General features: G+C 41.4%; 1 protein-coding gene across 5 annotated transcripts in view; it reads right to left on the bottom strand.

The window, feature by feature from the left end:
- gnb1l (guanine nucleotide binding protein (G protein), beta polypeptide 1-like) overlaps positions 1-18,423 on the bottom strand; it is a 30,086-nt gene that overhangs the window by 9,962 nt on the left and 1,701 nt on the right. For 2 of the 5 annotated variants that reach the window (XM_051950984.1, XM_051950985.1), the window contains exons 2-6: positions 12,222-12,329; positions 11,555-11,725; positions 11,139-11,264; positions 10,475-10,637; positions 6,905-6,997 (exon numbers count right to left, since the gene is read on the bottom strand). In XM_051950984.1, coding sequence (XP_051806944.1) covers positions 6,905-6,997; positions 10,475-10,637; positions 11,139-11,264; positions 11,555-11,664 — 492 coding nt within the window. In that variant the 5' untranslated portion in view covers positions 11,665-11,725; positions 12,222-12,329. Of the gene's footprint in view, positions 1-6,904; positions 6,998-10,474; positions 10,638-11,138; positions 11,265-11,554; positions 11,726-12,221; positions 16,771-18,423 lie in introns of those variants that run through there. The other 3 variants (XM_022190202.2, XM_022190203.2, XM_022190204.2) reach the window with 2 other exon arrangements.

Below are 18,423 nucleotides of genomic sequence, written 5' to 3'. Positions count from 1 at the left end.
GTGTGTGTGTGTTTATGATCAAACGGGCACACAGTTTGTGTGGCGGTACAGCTGAGGTTGTAAATCACTTCTGTGAATGAGAACATAAAGGTGAGCTGATAAAAAGTAGCTGCCGTATATATCTTTGCACTGCTGGAGGGGAGACGAGAAGGGAAGGTGGAGGAATAGATAAAGCAGAAGGGAGGAACATTTTAAGGTCATCCTGCTTTCCCGAAATCCTAATTTCTTCTGTGTACATACATGAAACACCACACCACTTAGCACCTTAAACACACCCCTTCAAATCCACAAGCGCCTGGAGTTTTATCTAAACAACAATTTGAACTTTTAAAGTTCAGAAGACATTCTATTTGGAAGGGCACAACACATTTCAGACAACTTAGGCATACTCTGATATTCACATTATACTGACTCATGCGTTTGCTTTAAAATGCCGTCCGGCGCCCAGAAATAGCGTAGTGCCATGCAGAAGCTAGGAGGGAAAGAAATTTTTTCCATATGTGCAAAGAGGCCATTTTTCATCCATCTTCAAGTCCTCTTCTCACTTAACGCTTTACATTTCTGTTCTTCCAGCTTTAAACAAATTATAGACAGAGTCGTGTATTCCTTCCAAACACATCAGTGAGGACGAATACTAAGGGATTATGAAAACAAATAAAAACAAGTGAAAATCAGTGGCCCCTGCTTGCCAGCAGGGACCAGGCTAAGCGTTCCAGGATTGGGGCCCACCGTTTCACTTAAGTGTAGGACCTCCTTGATTGATGATGTCATGGGTCAGAGGTCAGGGAACCCTGGGTAGACACCTAATTCATTATATCCTCCACAGGCCTTTCTACAAGAGGGCTCTCTGCTGGAGTGGGGCTGGGGCTCTGGGAGGAGATTCATCACCAAAGAACAGCTGGAAAGACAGATGGAGGCTGGTTGGAGAGGCAGGACCAATGGAGGCGACTGGGTCAGCAACTAGTTTAAGTTTTTCAGTAAACAGTCACATGATTTTTGATTGTTTTTATAGGTGCAGGACATGTAGCGAGAGGCATAATTTGTTTCAATATGGATGGCAATATCATTCTATCATTTTATCTGGTAACGCTAAAAAGACTCAGTATGCCCTAAAACATAGTATGTCCAATGCACTGTGCCAAAAATACCAGGATGCCTTAATATGTACATCTGGTCTTACTTTGTTATATGCATGCCAGCGTGCTTTCCTGGCCATTCTGACCCACAACCCTCCGCACAGCAGGAGATGCTGCATACATCACAGCGTCTCTCTCCAGTAACAAGCTTAAACCAACGGCACACAGACAGGTGATTAAACACTACAGACTGCAACAACTTTGAGTAAAATGGTCAAAACTCAAAAGTAGGACATAGTAGGATTGCTCCCATGGCATGTATACTACAGTGAACAATACTTACTTTATTCGGGCAGCTGCAGAGCGTAACAAAATAACAAACAAAAAGGCTGTAATTTGGAATTCAGAGTTGGTCTTGGTTTCAGTAAACTTTATTCTTGGTCATGACTTCAGTTCAAGTGGTATCTCCTACATCACTAGTGTCCAGTCTGCCTATCACTGCTGTTGTTCTCACGACCATCATCCAATTAGAAGAATTAAGACTTTGGGGGTTTAATTTTTAGGATTGTACATACATGTGGTAAGAAAGTCAAATATCCCCTTGCATTAAGTCCATAAAGGTGCTGCACAGTGTCGTAGTGATTAGCACTTTCGCCTTGCAGCAAGAAGATCCCCGGTTCAAATCCCAGCCTGGGTCTGGGATCTTTCTGCATGGAGTTTGCATGTTCTCCCTGTGCATGCGTGGGTTTTCTCCGGGTACTCTGGAGTGATTGTTTGTCTGTATATGTAGCCCTGTGACAGACTGGCGACCTGTCCAGGGTGTCCCCTGCCTTCACCCGAGTCAGCTGGGATAGGCTCCAGCACACCCGCGACCCTAGTGAGGATAAAGCGGTGTATAGAGAATGGATGGATTAAGTCCATAAATGTAATCTACAGAAACACTAAAAGAAGCTCCAACAGATACAGAAAAAAATTTGTTGAGCTAGTCAATTTCAATTAAGTTTCATACTTATGAGTTTCCAATTGAAAATAAATCCTCTGCACATCAAATCTTCTATTTGAGGCGCAATTAGTGATTACTTCCACAGTTGACTAATGTACTTTTTTTTTGTCAGTCCACTGACATTTTTTCACTTTTAATCTCTAAAAGTGAAAAATATCCACAATTTCATAAAACTTTATGTACCATCATCAAACTACTTGCTTTGTCAAACAACAATATGAAAGAGCTTTATTACCAAGTCAATAAAGCTGCAAATCCTTATAATTCAGATATAGGAACTATGTAGTATTTTCTGTTGATCGATAAATTGACTAATTGTTTAGACTCCATTTCCTGGCATTTCTAATTCATACAAAATCATGTTTTTTCTGTTACTCATCTTTATCAATTTAGATTCAGTCAAATGTTACCAGTGAGCAGATTTTCTAGATTTATTTTTTTCTAGACACACTTTAAAAGCTATTTGTTCATGTTAAGTCATGGAATTGAACTTGAAGTAATTCTTGTGTTATTTTCCTCATTTTCAAATTTTTAGTCAGTAAAGTTTTTCTAACATGCATGCCCGACAGGAAAAGCTCTGATTTCAGGCATCACACAAGAGACCAAACATTGTCCCAATAATAAAGTGAAATTTGTCTGACATCTGAGGCCTGTAGGCAGATGAAATCACTGTTCTGGTAGAGTTCCTCCAGTATGTAGATGATGATAGCTGTCATGCTGAGGATGAATAGAAAAGCACAACTGCAGCCCTACAGCAATTCAGATCAGTGTATGGCAATGATTTGAGACAAATGGAATAACAATGGTTGGTATTTTTCCAAAATGACCTAGCCTGGTACTGTTATTGTGTTTTTCCAACGACTGATGCACACCAATTTTAAAATCAAGTCAAATTTATCATATCATTTTAGTGTAACGACCAACAAGGACAAAACTTTTTTCACTATCATTTACACGTTCAATAGGGCCTTAGTTGAATAAAGTGATCAACTATTGCACCCTATAGTACCATACACACTACCGTTCAAAGGTTTGGGGTCACTTAGAAATGTCCTTATTTTTGAAAGAAAAGCAGTTTTTTCAATGAAGAGAACATTAAATTGATCAGAAATACAGTCTAGACATTGTTAGTGTGGTAAATGACTATTCTAGGTGGAAACAGCTGATTTTTAATGGAATATCTCTATAGCAGTACAGAAGGACATTTCCAGCAGCCATCACTCCTGTGTTCTAATGCTACATTTCATTAGCTAATCATGTTTGAAGGGTAATTGATGATTAGAAAACCCTTGTGCGATTATGTTAGCACATAAATAAAAGTGCGAGTTTTCATGGAAAACATGAAATTGTCTGGGTGACCCCAAACATTTGAACTGTATATTTGTCTCCAAGATAGATGTACAAGGTGTATCATAGTTGTAGTGATCTTAGTCACTGGCTTACGGATTGCACTAAATGACCATGTGCTGTACTGCAATATACACCATTTACTGGTTGATGTTTTCTGTACTTTATGTCCATGTGTATTCCTGTGTAACAGATAAGCAGAAGATATAAGATAAAATATTTTATTTTAAGGTAAGATCTGCCAAAGACAACTCAAAAAATAGTTTTTTTTATACATTTTCGCTATTTAACGTGCTCTGTTCGTGTCAAAAATAATCCAAAACACAGTAACAAAATTTAAATGTATTTAGAATGAAATATGCACGTGGCTTCATTGACTGTATTAATTATTCTGCGCTTTTCCTTGTGTTGTAATTCCGGCCCAAATCATGAACAAACTTGAGAGCCACAGCTTGTTTTCTGATGTGGCCGCCACAGGCCTCAGGCAGGCACTGCTTAAACATAAGGAACCAATTGCTTCCTTGGGTTTTCGTCCCGGTCCCACCATGATGTCATGGCCACGAGGCAGCAAGGTGATGAGCTGAGAGTGATGGATATCTGTATAGGAACATTTCCTTTTCCCCGCCAGCCTCTGTTCACATTAAAAGCCTTGCACATCATACATCACGACTGTCCCCCTGGCCAATCCCGACATCCTTGCAGAAGTCAGACCCACATGTGGGGGCACTTTATTCCTCCTCGCACTTTCTATTGTTCATTGCTTCACAGCCGATCAGAAGCAGATAAATCAGGTAATAAGCTCTGTCACCTTTTAGACATAGCCCAACATATGAAGTAAGGCCCTGGCGGGAGGCTGAATTGAGAAGAAAGTGCCATTTAACACTGCATATAATCGTTTCCATAAACTCCTGCAGAGAGGTCTTAAAGGCTGACAATAAATCTGTTGGTGAGTCTGTCTTGGAAATAAAAGAGGATAATCACTTCTCATCTCAACGGTGAGGACAAGAGAAGGAGTGATGGTGAGTGGGAACACAGCAAGAAGAGATAATTGTCAGTGGCTTCTTCCTGGAGTGTGTGTGATAGAGAGAGACAGGGTGGAGAGAGAGGATGGCTGTGTCAGCTGTTGCTTCCCGCTGTGTGAGGTTAAGGAAACAGTGGGCAGTGTATGAGCATTTGATGAGAACGACAAGACAAATTGTTTTTTTCTTGTGACTGATGGAATGTGTAGCTTTTCAACTCGGCCGTGAGTGTGCGATAGTGAGTGAAGGAGAGTTTTATATAAATTCACGACAGCACACACAGACGGGGTTTTCAGTCTTTTCCCAGTGCTTGGACTTCTCGATTCGCTCAGACAGCCTAACAGATGAACAAGCCTCAGCCTTGAAAGGAAGCAGCCTGAAATGATTTACAATCACCTGCGCCCTTCAGCTTTGAAGTCAGACAGCTGCCTGTGCTGTATTACAATGATATTATATAATTTATAATGATATAATTGATCATTATGTTTTCTGGCACTCAACGCTGAGCCAGCATTGCTTCATAAATCAGACGATGAAAGGTGGGTGCAACAGTGAAATCAAAGGGAAACAAAGAAAAACACAAACACAATGTCAGCAGGCACTGAAACTCTAACTTGTCTACATGTCTCTATAATAATATCACACACACAATTGCATCTGTATGGCTTTTGTACATAAATGATAGAAGTAACCCTAATCAGTATTACTGGAATATTGCTTAGAATGTGCACGGGCCAGCAGCTTGCCTCGGGTCCAGAATGATAAGCTGTGTTTTGATTTCCGTTGCCTGTAAACTGCACATCCCATAAAATACATGCAAACCATCCGCAGTTTTGCACAGGTCTGAAAACCCCATTCAGAACTCCCCATAGCCCCAAACCCATTGAGATAATAATTAACCATAAAAATAATTACAGGGTTAAAATAAAACTTTCAACAGCATTTACAAAACAGAAAGCTAACTTTTTGCCCAGATTAGATTGGATGTACAGCTGCAGGCTGATATATGGTCGTTCCAAACACTGTAATAACAGTGTTGGAACTTGCTGCCAGCTGAGAAGAAATGCTTGAAAAAATAGCCCGGGACAAGATGTTGGACTGTAAATCATGTGCTATGTCTAGCATTTGCATTTTTGTTAATGTTTCTAATATTGCATCTTGTCATGGGCTGCTGGGAAATCTCAGTAAGGCAGATAATGCAGGTAGGTACAGAAAAATTACAATTTAAAAGACGGTCGTAAGAAAGCTTACATAATTTCTTGGTTGCCAAAGTGAACTTGCTGAACTTGACATGTACACTGGCGAACACAGTATTGTTGCCTCGATATCAAAATTATGACAACACTTGCCTAAATATGTCAATACTGATAAAAAAAACTACATTAAAAAAAACAAAACATCAGGAAACGTAACAATAAATAGCACAATATTAAAATTACAGCTGGGTTTTAAAATTATTTATTTTATCTATCCAATTAATTAATAAAAAATTGAAAACATTTTGGCACTATGAAGAGTCAGCTGTGCTTTAGTGCACATTTTAATCACTTAAGTTACCACTTAATAACTACTGGTGTCAATCTGCACTCATATGATCACATCATTTAGAGCAGCTTGCAGTAATGTCAGTTAATGTCACTAGCATCAGTGTATTTGCTTGTAGAGATGTTGACTGCATCGTTAAGTCAGCTAAAGAGATAAAGGCATATTATATAAGACACAGTTGTTATTGCCTCATCAAATGCTGAAGGCAAAAATAAATCGTAAAATTTCACTTATATTTGAAGGCATAGGTATGATTTATTTACATTATCCATCACATTCATTAACTTGATGCTCTTTAAAAACATTTGAACAGATCACTGTCTATCAGTGAGATGTTTTGCCAAGTTGAACATGTTGGCTCAATAGAGCTACAAAAGTAATAACATATTTTACAGACAGACTCTGCGTTGTCTATGGTCTCACTCTGATGGTCAGCGAGTGATTTAAGACTATGTATCGCTTTGAGCATCAACTCAGTGGACGATTAGTGGTTTGTCGGCCAGAGCAATCGTTTTTGCAGTCATGTCTCTCATTTTGTCACCACGAAAACTTTGGCAGCGTCCATTTCAGAGAAGTTTGAATGACACACACACACACACACACACACACACACACACACACACACACACACACACACACACACACACACACACACACACACACACACACACACACACACACACACACACACACACACACACACACACGCCTGCTATCCCAAGCTGAAACCTATCAGTACTAAGAAAACTGAGAAACAACATTGTTTGTAAAGGTTGGGAATTGCCATACTTAGTATTTGTATACTGTGCAGGACTACAACATGTTACCCATGGCATAATGCTACTGTTTAAGGGTTAAGGTAAAAACAATAATAATATCCCTTAAAATCACACTTGAAGACTTCTTGGGCTTACCTGCCACAATTTTATACACATCACCATTCCCAGTTGTCCTTCTGGTACCAAGGAGCAGACTGGGGTCTTACTGGGCAGCTCAATGATCTTGATCTGTGGAGAACACGTGACAATTAGATCTAACAGGTAAATATAAATGGAAAAAGATGTTCACAGATATTACAACCACACTAGCATCTCCATGAGGCAGTTTTCAGCTAAATGCTAACATCAACATGCTAACAAACCCACAATCACAATGCTAGCATGCCGTGATTAAAGAACTGACCCTCTGGAAATGTCTTGGTGGTATCTATCTTTTGGAATAAGTGAATGCATTGAATAAGTGCATGTAGTGAAGATAAAAAGTAGAACATCACCAAAGTCAGTATTTTTCATTTACTGGTAAACATGTACCAAATTCATGCCAATCCCTAAAACCTTTAAACTCTCATCTCTTTGTAAAATGTGTCATTTTTGCTTGAAAAGCTGAAATGTAACTTTAATCTGCTGCTTTCTGTAGAACGTAGAGATCAACAAAGTCCCTGCCTCCTTCTCCACCCACCTCTACATAGCTAGCTGCAGCTCAAGCACACCAGCTCACCTAAGACTCTGCTTAAATACTTTAAAACTATTCTGTGCTACACAAAGGCATGTTGTAATATTTGAGTAATTCAGTCATACATGTTCGAAACTTATTCTGAGGGACCATAACGATACATAAAGCTCCACCCTGCAAGTTGACAGAATTGGTTCCCTTCATGTTTGCCACGTATGAGACAACGGAAGTCTGAATCCGTATTTTTGAGACCGTCTATTGAGATGTGGAGCATTTACTGGCATTGGCTGCTTTCTTTGTTCATGATATATCTTCCAGCGTATAAAAACACCATATGGACATACTAAATACAAGGTAACATCAGGCCATTTACTAACAAGGTGAATAACTTATTTCAGTCTGAATAAAATGGTAGGCTAGCCCCAAGAGCCACATCATCAGCATGGTTAAAAAGAGGGTATATATATATATACACATTTCAAGATGTTCTTCAATTTTTCATCTTTGTTGCTGAAATGTACCTATTAAATCCTAGTGTATTTTTATTAATCTGTTTTCATCATTGGGACAAAGTTCCATATCCACACAAATGGCAGATGTACACATATATGGCTGTTGGCTAACTGGTAAAAATCACAATTTGTCGGTCTTCCCAATTCAAATAAAGCTGCAACCTGAACCTGCCGCTGTTTTTAAGGACCTCTGTGGATCAGGGTGCCTCCAACTAGCAGCACGGTACCGTCCATCAGTGCAGAGCAGCTGTCCCTCTGTCTATAATACATCCTGCTAAAGCCTGACCCTGCGACATGAGTGGTGTTTTCCTGCACACATTGGCACTGATTCTGATAAAAAATACACCGCCTAATGAAGCCAGTGATAAAGTGCATGTGTACCCACATCACTAACGAAACTCATTGGCTCATTTCGACTTCCTCTGTGCTGATGATCCACATATTCATCCTCATTAAGCCTCAGATTAAACAGCTCTTTAAGGGAGTGATCTGTATTTTAGCACTAGGCCACATCTGTCCTGCATGTTTACCTCTACGTGGCTGACAAAGAGGGCCTTTAAGGACTTCTCTGTGCCTCAGGTGATCACTGTTCTTGTGTGGCATCAAACTGGCCATAAATAAAACACCCACACTATTAATTAATGTTTCTGTCACAGCAGCTATGTTGGCAGGAATCTCACTGTGAGCAGTAAACAGTAAAACCACCTGAAATAGCTCAGAAGGAAACTGTTGTCTGTTTTCTTGGTTACATATCAAAATATTGACCTCTATTTTGCCAGAAGCACTTTAGCACGCCATTGTGCATGGTCTGTGGTAAGTCCCTATTTACTGTTTCTTGGGGGAATTCATTTATGTGGGTGTTTTACTTGCAGATGCATGATAAGCATCTGTCTTGGCCAGTTATGCCTGTGGAATGGGGTGGAGGACCAAATGACAAAATCGGCTGTGCCCTGTTTTGGTCTGCCTTTTATGGGTGTGTAGGTGTGTTTCTGTCTGTGTCTGTTGGGACAATGGCATTATTGAGGTGCTGGGAGTCACAGGCGCCTTGATGCCTGGCCTGCTGGACTGGGGTTAGCAGAGGCACGTTTGACTGGATCAGGTGACCGCTCTGCCCCTTTCAAGTGTGGCTCCTCCACAGTGGAGCAAGTAACATGAATCTAGAGGCAATAAAAGATGGTTGAATAGCTGGCTGCCTTCTCCCCATCCGACCTCACCACTCAGACACTGGCTCCACACAAAACCATACAGACTTGTGGGTGAGAATTAACTACAAGACACACAAAATTGTGATTTCATTCGTGCACAACCAAGATTTCTCTTTGTATCCCACCAGTTCCAGATTTAAAATGCAAACACTCCCTTTGATTATTTCCTCAGTCAATTTAGTTGTAGAAGCAGGAACATGCTCATTAGTTACATTCTGAAAAACACAATTGAATTTCCGTCCTCTAAAAGCTTTTTGGCGTTTGAGACAAACACATTCATTGAATGGCACGTTACTAACCACAGCCAAAATTAACTGACATTTAGCCTCTGGTTGGTATCACGTTCCTGTCCTTGCAATGTGCACATTGGCTCGTGACACGAAGGATGGTTTGTTAATGATGTCATTTAGATTACTTGACAGTTGCTGGCTGCAAACTGAATGCTCATATGACACATTGGCTCATGACATACTTCCTGACGCTACTTGACTGGATTCGAGACAGTTATGGATCAGATCAGATCCAATAGATCACAGCCGTGTCATAACAGGGAACAGTGACAGGACTTTGATGTAAGAAAACACCTTCTGTGGAACACAACTTTCCACTAACATACTAAACAGTGCTAAAAGCCACAAATATGTGTCAATGCTCAAAGTCAATTGAGCAAACTGGCAGCAGCAAGTCTAGTCAGGTTCATACAGGCTGTTTTTTTAGACTCAGACTGTTTAACCAATTAACCTGCCCACCTCCCAGCTGCCAATAAATTCAAAGCATACCTCCAGCTGAATATGGAACAACTTGTTTCACTTAATAATTTAATGTGGAGGGTTCCCAGTTAGTTTCCAGAAGGAGAAATTAAAATCTACTGCAGGTTAACAAGCAACAAAAGTTTGAAAAATGAGCAGTTCATACATATTGTTGCAGAATAAATCAGTTTCACAAGCTGTTTGAGGACTTTTCCCTCCTGAGTTTAAAAAAGCAAACAGAACCTGTTGACTAATAAAATCAGACAAGTAAATATGCATATGCACATTATTTTTATATATTACAAGTAATCTACCGAATAGTAACATTCCACAGGAAATACTGAAACCTTTCAGTCTTGACATATGAAAAGTAACATTCCATCTTGTGTATGCTTTAACCTTCATTTTAAAGGTCACAGGGGGTTAGAGAGTATACATCGATTATGAGTTGGACAAAAGCTACAAACTACCGAGAAAAGGACTGTTGCATTGTCCTAGAGGACAGACAGGATACAAATTGGATTAATAGAAAATTCTGAGTTTCATGTCCACTGCTGATGTCTAACCTCTTCTGTCTGTTGTCCAGCAAAGGCCAGCAGGTATTTCGAAGGGCTTATCTCCAGCATGGAGCACTGACAGAATCCAACACTGCCAGTCCACACAGACTCCAGCAGCTCACTGCGACCTTCACTCAGATTCCACAGACAGACCTGCAGGTCCCGTCCCTGACTGCTCCACCAACAGAGAGAACAAAACCAGACAAAAGCTAGTTATTTATGTGAATAATTGAAAACTAAACCACATTAGTAATTGTTATGTCAAAGTACGTCACATTGAATGCTTTTAATATGAAGTTATTGCAAAAGGCTCTTGTTTTTAAAAACAGGGCTCCAGATGCAACCAAAAAAAATCTGTCAACTGCGAGCAAGCATTGTCAGTGGTCGCACTGGTGAAAGTCTGACATTTATCAATCACTTGGATTCAACTTTGGTAAATTTTTCATTAAAACGTGTTATTTGACATTTACATATTGTATTAATAAACTACCGATGCGCATAGCAACTGACAAATAATGCTAAGCTTAAAATGTATTATTTAGTGTCAAAAGGTGCAGACAAAGTTGGGGTGCACCACAATCACGTCCCAGTGCATTTAAATGAAAAATACTAGTGCAACCGGCGTAGGTTAGTCTGAAGGCCTGAGAAAACCAGAAAGTTAAGAGAGATTTACCTGATTAGGGTATCTGTGGACTGCAGTGTGCTGACCCAGAGGACTGAGCTACCAGAATGACCTTCTATTATCTTCTCAGCCCTCCTGCTGTTTAGGTTCCAGATATGGATCGCACCCTTTCCTGACCTGCAAAATCCGAGATGTTGCCCACACAGTACATAAAACATTTCTCTGAAACTCTTCTCACCAACACCTATTGAAAGAAACTACCTAAAATCATAAGATTTGTCAAATAAGTAAATGTTTTTAAAAAAAGTGATGTTTTATTAGGTGTTCTTACACATCCAAACTCTGACTTAATATCTACTTATCACACACTAGACACAAACTTGTCCACATGAACTTGACATAATTAAGCACTTAATTAATATAATCTTCACTGTTTCAAGAAGATGAAGATACAAAATATGACTCACCCAGAGAATAGTAGGGGGGCACCCTGTTCATGGCAGCTAAAGTGGAGGGTATTAAGGGGGCCACCAGCCCCCCTGAGGGTATAAATGGGGAGTGGAGGAGGACGAGACATCCTTGGTCATGCAATCAATGTTTGGCTGCAAGAAGGCTGCAAACCAGCATCATTACAGTCACTGCAAGAGAAAATGTTATAAAATGATCATGGAACGTAGAAGTTGGTGATAACAGTTAAGCTGCATACAGAAATGTTAACAAAAAATGTTAATTGGATCGCACAGTTTCTGCACAGAAGTAGAGCATTTTTTCATTTAAAACAGGTTAACTGGACTGCTTAAGAGGAATACAAGATGGTATGATTATCAAGTAAAATCATCAGGAAAGTAGTCATCTCATGTTGTTTTTGCACAAACACTGAGCAGAGGATATCAGAGAGCAGCTTGATTTTGCCTTCGAGCCTTTCTCTTCCATGCAGCAGACAGTTGTGTTTAATTCACTGTCTGTATTTTCTCTATTGTTAGTAGCTACAAACCCTGTGGCTCTCTCTCTCTCTCTCTCTCTGTTTCTCCCTCCTTCTAGCCTACATGATAACACCTCTCTTGCTCAATACGTCATAAATCACAACCTCTGACAGCCTAATTACAGTAAACACACGGAGATTCAGGGTTCTACCTCCTCTTGCGATCAACAGCCGTTGTCCCAGAGGCAGAGGTAAGAGCTCAGGCTTTTATCTCGTTTGTAGGCTGGGCAGGTGAGGAAACCAAACCGACCGCAGGTATGCTACAAGGAAATGATGCCTTAACATTAAATTGCTGTACAAGCGCATGCGAGTGTCTCTTTGTGAGTAAGCTGCTCAGTTCATATCAATCCATAAAACTCCATGTTTAACATCACAGGTGGTTTAAACCAATTTATGCAAATAGTGCATTTCAATCACACACTTTTCATAGCAAAAACAGTTTTTAAATTCAAGATGATGCATCCCACATGCTCAAGCCTAAAATACACATAGTGCATGTTAGCATGTGTACAACAGAATGTATTTATACGGCAGCTCCACAAGATCCAAGAAATCGTAAAGATGAAAGTGCAGTATGGTCAAATGAAGCACAAACCTAAAGTTTTAAGCACTCAAGGTGTTTAGATGTTCATCCACCCAGCAGTACCATCATAGAGGTGTCTGATCAGTCCTACATTAATTCTGCAGGAAGACAACAGGCCCAAACATTGAGCCAGAGTCATCCAGAACTATCTCCAGCCTCTCGCCAGCTCAAGACTAGAATAGCTGTAGCAAGTTCTCCAAGATGCTTTGAGAATGGAAAAAACTGTGTGCAAGTGAACCTGGGAGAACTGGTGCTGTTGTAAACAGTAACAGCTGATCCATTAAACAATGTTTTCATGTATTTTTAGATTGACTGAAAGCATTCATAGCATCCCCAGGTCCTCACAAGTATCCCAAACTTGAAGAACACTCGGTGGTTAATAAACAGAACCTCACCCCGACTCACAATCATCCCCCTCTACTTTTACTTATCATAACCCTTGCTCTCCAAATCAGCAGACACTGAAACTGGAGCCCAAGGCATTCAGGAGCCGCTCGTTTCAGGAGGTTAGTGGTTAAATTGTCCGTGTGAATCTGTGAAGCGGGGAGACACAGACCTCTGACCAGCCTGCCTAATTAAGCACACAACACTGCAGTCTGTCGGACTCCCAAGGACACAGTCAGCCCATCAGCGTTACCATCAACTTACTATGACAGTAATGCAAAGTTTGCTCATGCAATTTAAAATATAGCACCAACACCCTCACAAATATGTAAAATTAAATTCCCAAAAAATATTACAAATATCATATATTTGGACTGGTTCCAGGCATATGATTGTTTAAGAAATTGACCATCATGTATCAGGCCTATGTTTAAAATGAACCAACAGGAAAGCCCTCAGCCAACAACTGCACAAACTTGTTTTTGTGTGGTATGATGAAAATGGCCAAAAAATGTCAACAGTGGTTCTGTGAGGGTCTATGAGTTAAGCTGCTCCTCCTGTGAATGGGTGGGTAAGACTGCATTCCTGAGCCCGAGTCCTGCGCCTGTGTGAGTGTGTGACAGGGGGAGGCTCACCCTGATAACAGGTGGATTAAGCGTCCCTTATTGTCCTCTTGCAGCAGGCCTGCACTGAGGTCTGAGTCACGGATACAGCAGCCTGAAACTGGTTGTTTTCATTGTTTAAAGACCAGCGGCTGTAAAAGCTTCCACTGGTCACAGCTCACTGTCAGTCAAGGGGACAGCGATGGAGACGCTACTGTATGCGGCTGTAGAACTGCAAAACTAAACTTATATCTAAAAAGTCAGTAAGTAATGTCCACTTTCCCCTGCCACTACTCCATTGGTGAAGCGTTCTGTTTTCCAGGCGTCAGCATTTCCAGTCACCGAACTGCCCCCAACAATGGGTCGGCTGTTGTGACTGCAAGTGAGTCACCCACAAACCCAAACACAAACATACAGGCAGCTCAGGAAGGGAGAGAAGGATACTGCAAACAAACAAGACGGTGGCAGAATGTCACTCAAATCTATTTGCAAGTACCCTTAAATTTTTCCTTGGTCACAAGGAGAGGCAGCCAAGTAATCGATCAGGCACACCAATGTGTTGAACTGGTCTTTTTCAGATCAAAATATATCAAAAGCAAATGCAAATGTACTTTAGTAGTTCAGCTGTACGTAGTAGGAGATGGTACAGCTGTGATTTTCTAGTTGAACGTCCTCAAGGACATTCTTCTCTCTTTAATTTTCTGCATTAGTTTTATTAAGAAGCCTTCATGAAGTGATTGGACAACAGATAGTAAAGGACCCCACGCATCAATTTCTCTGTGAAACTCGGTCTTCTTATTAAACTTGTCCACATGAAAAAATCTCTGATTTACAGAGCAGTTTGACAAGTTAAGTCTAATTAAACTTGCATGTCGTGGACGAGGTACAATAAATCAGGTTGACTGATTAATATACCTGAGCTGAATATGGGAGCCAGTGGGAAGAGGCAAGAGAGGAGGATTGAGGCTCTTGCTGGCCCTGAAACAGATAAGACAGCTCTGGGTAATCTGACTCTAAGTCCATGGATAAAGGCAGTTTGTCTCTTCTTGGGCCGTCTGTCCACACCTACAGGGTAATTAGGCCTAATTATGAGAGAAAGGTCCGCTTCCCCTTCATGTTATTAAATAAGAGCCAGCCTCGTCCGCCAAAGATCTCTCAACACCAGCGAGGGGCTGGCGACCTTCAGATCAAACACAGCCACTATCTGTGCCCCCCCACGCCCCCTCGGCTGCAGCACCCATTCCCCTCGTCGGCATCGCTGCACATATGAGGGCTTGAAGAGGGAGTGGACGCAAAAGTTATGATATGGGGGCATCAAAGTTTTTTCTGAGAGGAGGTGAGGGGGGAGTCCTGTCCACATTCCTTGCTTAGTGCATGTGTATCATGTGATCAGCAGCTACCCACCTGAACTGCCCCCTTGTCAAATTCTGCCATTCATAAATAAGAGCAGGGAGGGAGGGAGGGACATACTGATCACAGAGGTTTATTACAGAAGCTTTATAATGCTCCAGCTTCACAGGAGCCATTATGGAGGCATGGGATCCCAAGATCCTGTGCTCTGATATCAGCGTCATCAAATATGAGATTTGAGCAGCATGATGAAAACCCAAAGTAGACTACACATCACTCAAAAGCGCTACTCTAGATATACCTTCCAATGAAAAACCAACTTTATAACCTACGGTACCAATACAATTTTTTTCTGCAAACATCGTTGCTAACAATTTTCTTAAAAACAACAGAGATTCTAAATCCGTCCAAGGCTGCGACATCATACCTCAGCTATTACTCATTCTGCTGTTTATCAAAGGCAACAGTCTTATCTGCCGTTTCCCTGCTTTTCAACGTCTAACCACGATGGCATTTCCACATCGCTGGCTGGTCAGTGGGTGGTGGGCTGCTTCCACGACCATTAGTCAGCACTTCAGCCCTGACCCTCCCCCAACTAATACAGGTCCTTCTGAGAAGGAAGCCAATGTGCCAAATAAAGAGCAAGGTCCATTATGAAAGTCCAGTTAGAAAAACAGAATGGGAAGTGGCAAGGAAGACACACGCCCTTTATTGTGTCTTGGTGGGGGTATCTGGACTGGACAAACAGCCTAGCGTCAGATAGAGGCTGAAGTCAGACACAAGTGCACCAACACCCACTGTCAGTCACAGATCCAATGAGCGGGAAGAGGTAGCATTGTTCGCGTGAATGGCGTGAATGCTAAGCAGGGGCCATTGCAGATAAGGGCTCAATGCCTTGTGGGTGTCATTGAGGCAGGAACTGATGGAGCACTGTGTCAGAGGGTCCTGATTTAGGAGGTTCTGACTGTGGTCAACAGGTACCAGGAGTCTTATCTGTTTGCATTATCACCCATTTCCTCCATGAGGTAATTTACCTGGCCACTAGAGGACAAAGGGACACAAGAGGGTCGACAGCTTGAGTGTCATCATACATCACCACACATTTTGGGTGTGATGGAATTTGGATACGTGGGGATTTTGCTGTCAGTACAGCAAAAATATGACAAGAAAATGTTGATTGTGCTGTAATCCCAATAAGACATCATGCAACAGGGGATAAAGAATACATGAAAAAACAAGATGTTACACTTTGTCGAACAGCACATCCCCCACTGACTCAGCCGTCAGTCATCTGCAGGGGTGATGACTGACTGCATGGTGGACTAAGTAATGGATGGTGAAAAGTTTGACAGAGTGCTAACTATTTGTACACAGTGAACAGCTTCCGGAGTTCAACCAGAACTCTGCTACCAAATCTAGCAAGGGAAACAAAACCCAATTTACAACACCTGTCCCAGCTGCACATCTACATGTTATCATGACAGAGACTGTGAGCTGGACACAGGATGTCCAAGGTTGAGTATCACAACTAAAAAGCACTTAGCGTGTCTTCCAATAAGGCTAATATATTTTGTACATGAATATAAAATCTGAAATATTTGAAAATTTATATATTTTTATGCATGCTTAAATGTGCTTAAAAGCCAGCAGGACAAATACTCAAAGGATATATGTCAACCTTATTCATTAACAGTATGTACAAAACATAAGGAGAAAATCATTGATGTTATGCTTAATCATCACTTGATCTCTGTTCCCCCACATTTAAATTTCTTCCAAAAACAAAGCTGCATTACAACTATTTTTAAGGTACACTCAACAAAAATATAAATGCAACACTTTTGTTTTTGCTCCCATTTTTTATGAGATGAACTCAAAGATCTAAAACCTTTTCCACATACACAATATCACCATTTCTCTCAAATATTGTTCACAAATCTGTCTAAATCTGTGATAGTGAGCACTTCTCCTTTGCTGAGATAATCCATCCCACCTCACAGGTGTGCCATATCAAGATGCTGATTAGACACCATGATTAGTGCACAGGTGTGCCTTAGACTGCCCACAATAAAAGGCCACTCTGAAAGGCACTCCTCTTCAATGGCTGTGTGAAGTTGTTGGATATTGGCGGGAACTGGTACACACTGTCGTATACGCCGATCCAGAGCATCCCAAACATGCTCAATGGGTGGCATGTCCGGTGAGTATGCTGGCCATGCAAGAACTGGGACGTTTTCAGCTTCCAAGAATTGTGTACAGATCCTTGCAACATGGGGCCGTGCATTATCCTGCTGCAACATGAGGTGATGTTCTTGGATGTATGGCACAACAATGGGCCTCAGGATCTCATCACGGTATCTCTGTGCATTCAAAATGCCGTCAATAAAATGCACCTGTGTTATTCGTCCACAAGAGATGCCTGCCCATACCTAGGCTTCCGCTAGCCGATCGCCACAGCGCCATTGGCGCATCGTTTTGCTGGATGGCGCAGTCATTCTGAACTGTGTGAGCCACAGTGGCGCTCTATTTTTCTTGTAAAAAGCAGCAAAAAAGGGTTCAACTTACTTTTTCTTTGAAATGCCCGAGCGATAATATAAGAAAAAACAAACTTTTTCTCTCGGCAGGCGTTGGAAATGGTCGGAGCCACCCGAATCTTGATCACGCGCCCGGGTCATGACCCGCTCTCGGCCAATCATAGAAAAGCATGCTATTTTTACTGTGTGAAATCTCTGAACGGTGTGCCAAAAGGCGAGTCATTTGCAATCATGAAAAGCGAGAAAGAGGAGGTTTTTGTTGAGTTTATGCTACAGTTGTGAGATATGTTACATAGTGAGGGTTGAAGAATTGGACATAGGAGGAAAAGAAGGTAAATTGTACATGAAATTAATATTTTTATGCGTCAAAAAGTTTTGATCATGAACATGTTTCAGGTACTGGTTTTTAAATGGCCAAATGCATATATACATGGGAATGTGGCTTTTTGCGGGTCATTGTTATTCTTATGAGTGAGCCATAGTGGCTCTTCATTTCAAATTCCTAGTGCAAGCATAGCATACCATAACCCCACCGCCACCATGGACCACTCCATCCACAACATTGACATCAGAAAACTGCTCACCCACACGATGCCACACATGCTGTCTGCCATCTGCCCCGAACAGTGTAAACCGGGATTCATCCGTGAAGAGAACACCTCTCCAATGTGCCAGACACCATCGAATGTGAGCATTTGCCCACTCAAGTCGGTTACGACGATGACGAACTGGAGTCAGGTGGAGACTCCGATGAGGACGACGAGCATGCAGATGAGCTTCCCTGAGACGGTTTCTGACAGTTTGTGCAGAAATTCTTTGGTTATGCAAACCGATTGTTTCAGCAGCTGTCCGAGTGGCTGGTCTCAGATCATCTTGGAGGTGAACATGCTGGATGTGGAGG

The sequence above is a fragment of the Acanthochromis polyacanthus genome, chromosome 7 (genome assembly GCF_021347895.1).
Source record: "Acanthochromis polyacanthus isolate Apoly-LR-REF ecotype Palm Island chromosome 7, KAUST_Apoly_ChrSc, whole genome shotgun sequence".
Classification (NCBI taxonomy): Eukaryota; Metazoa; Chordata; class Actinopteri; family Pomacentridae; genus Acanthochromis; species Acanthochromis polyacanthus.
Note: the sequence above shows the minus strand (reverse complement) of the source record. Positions and strands in the feature narration are given on the sequence as shown.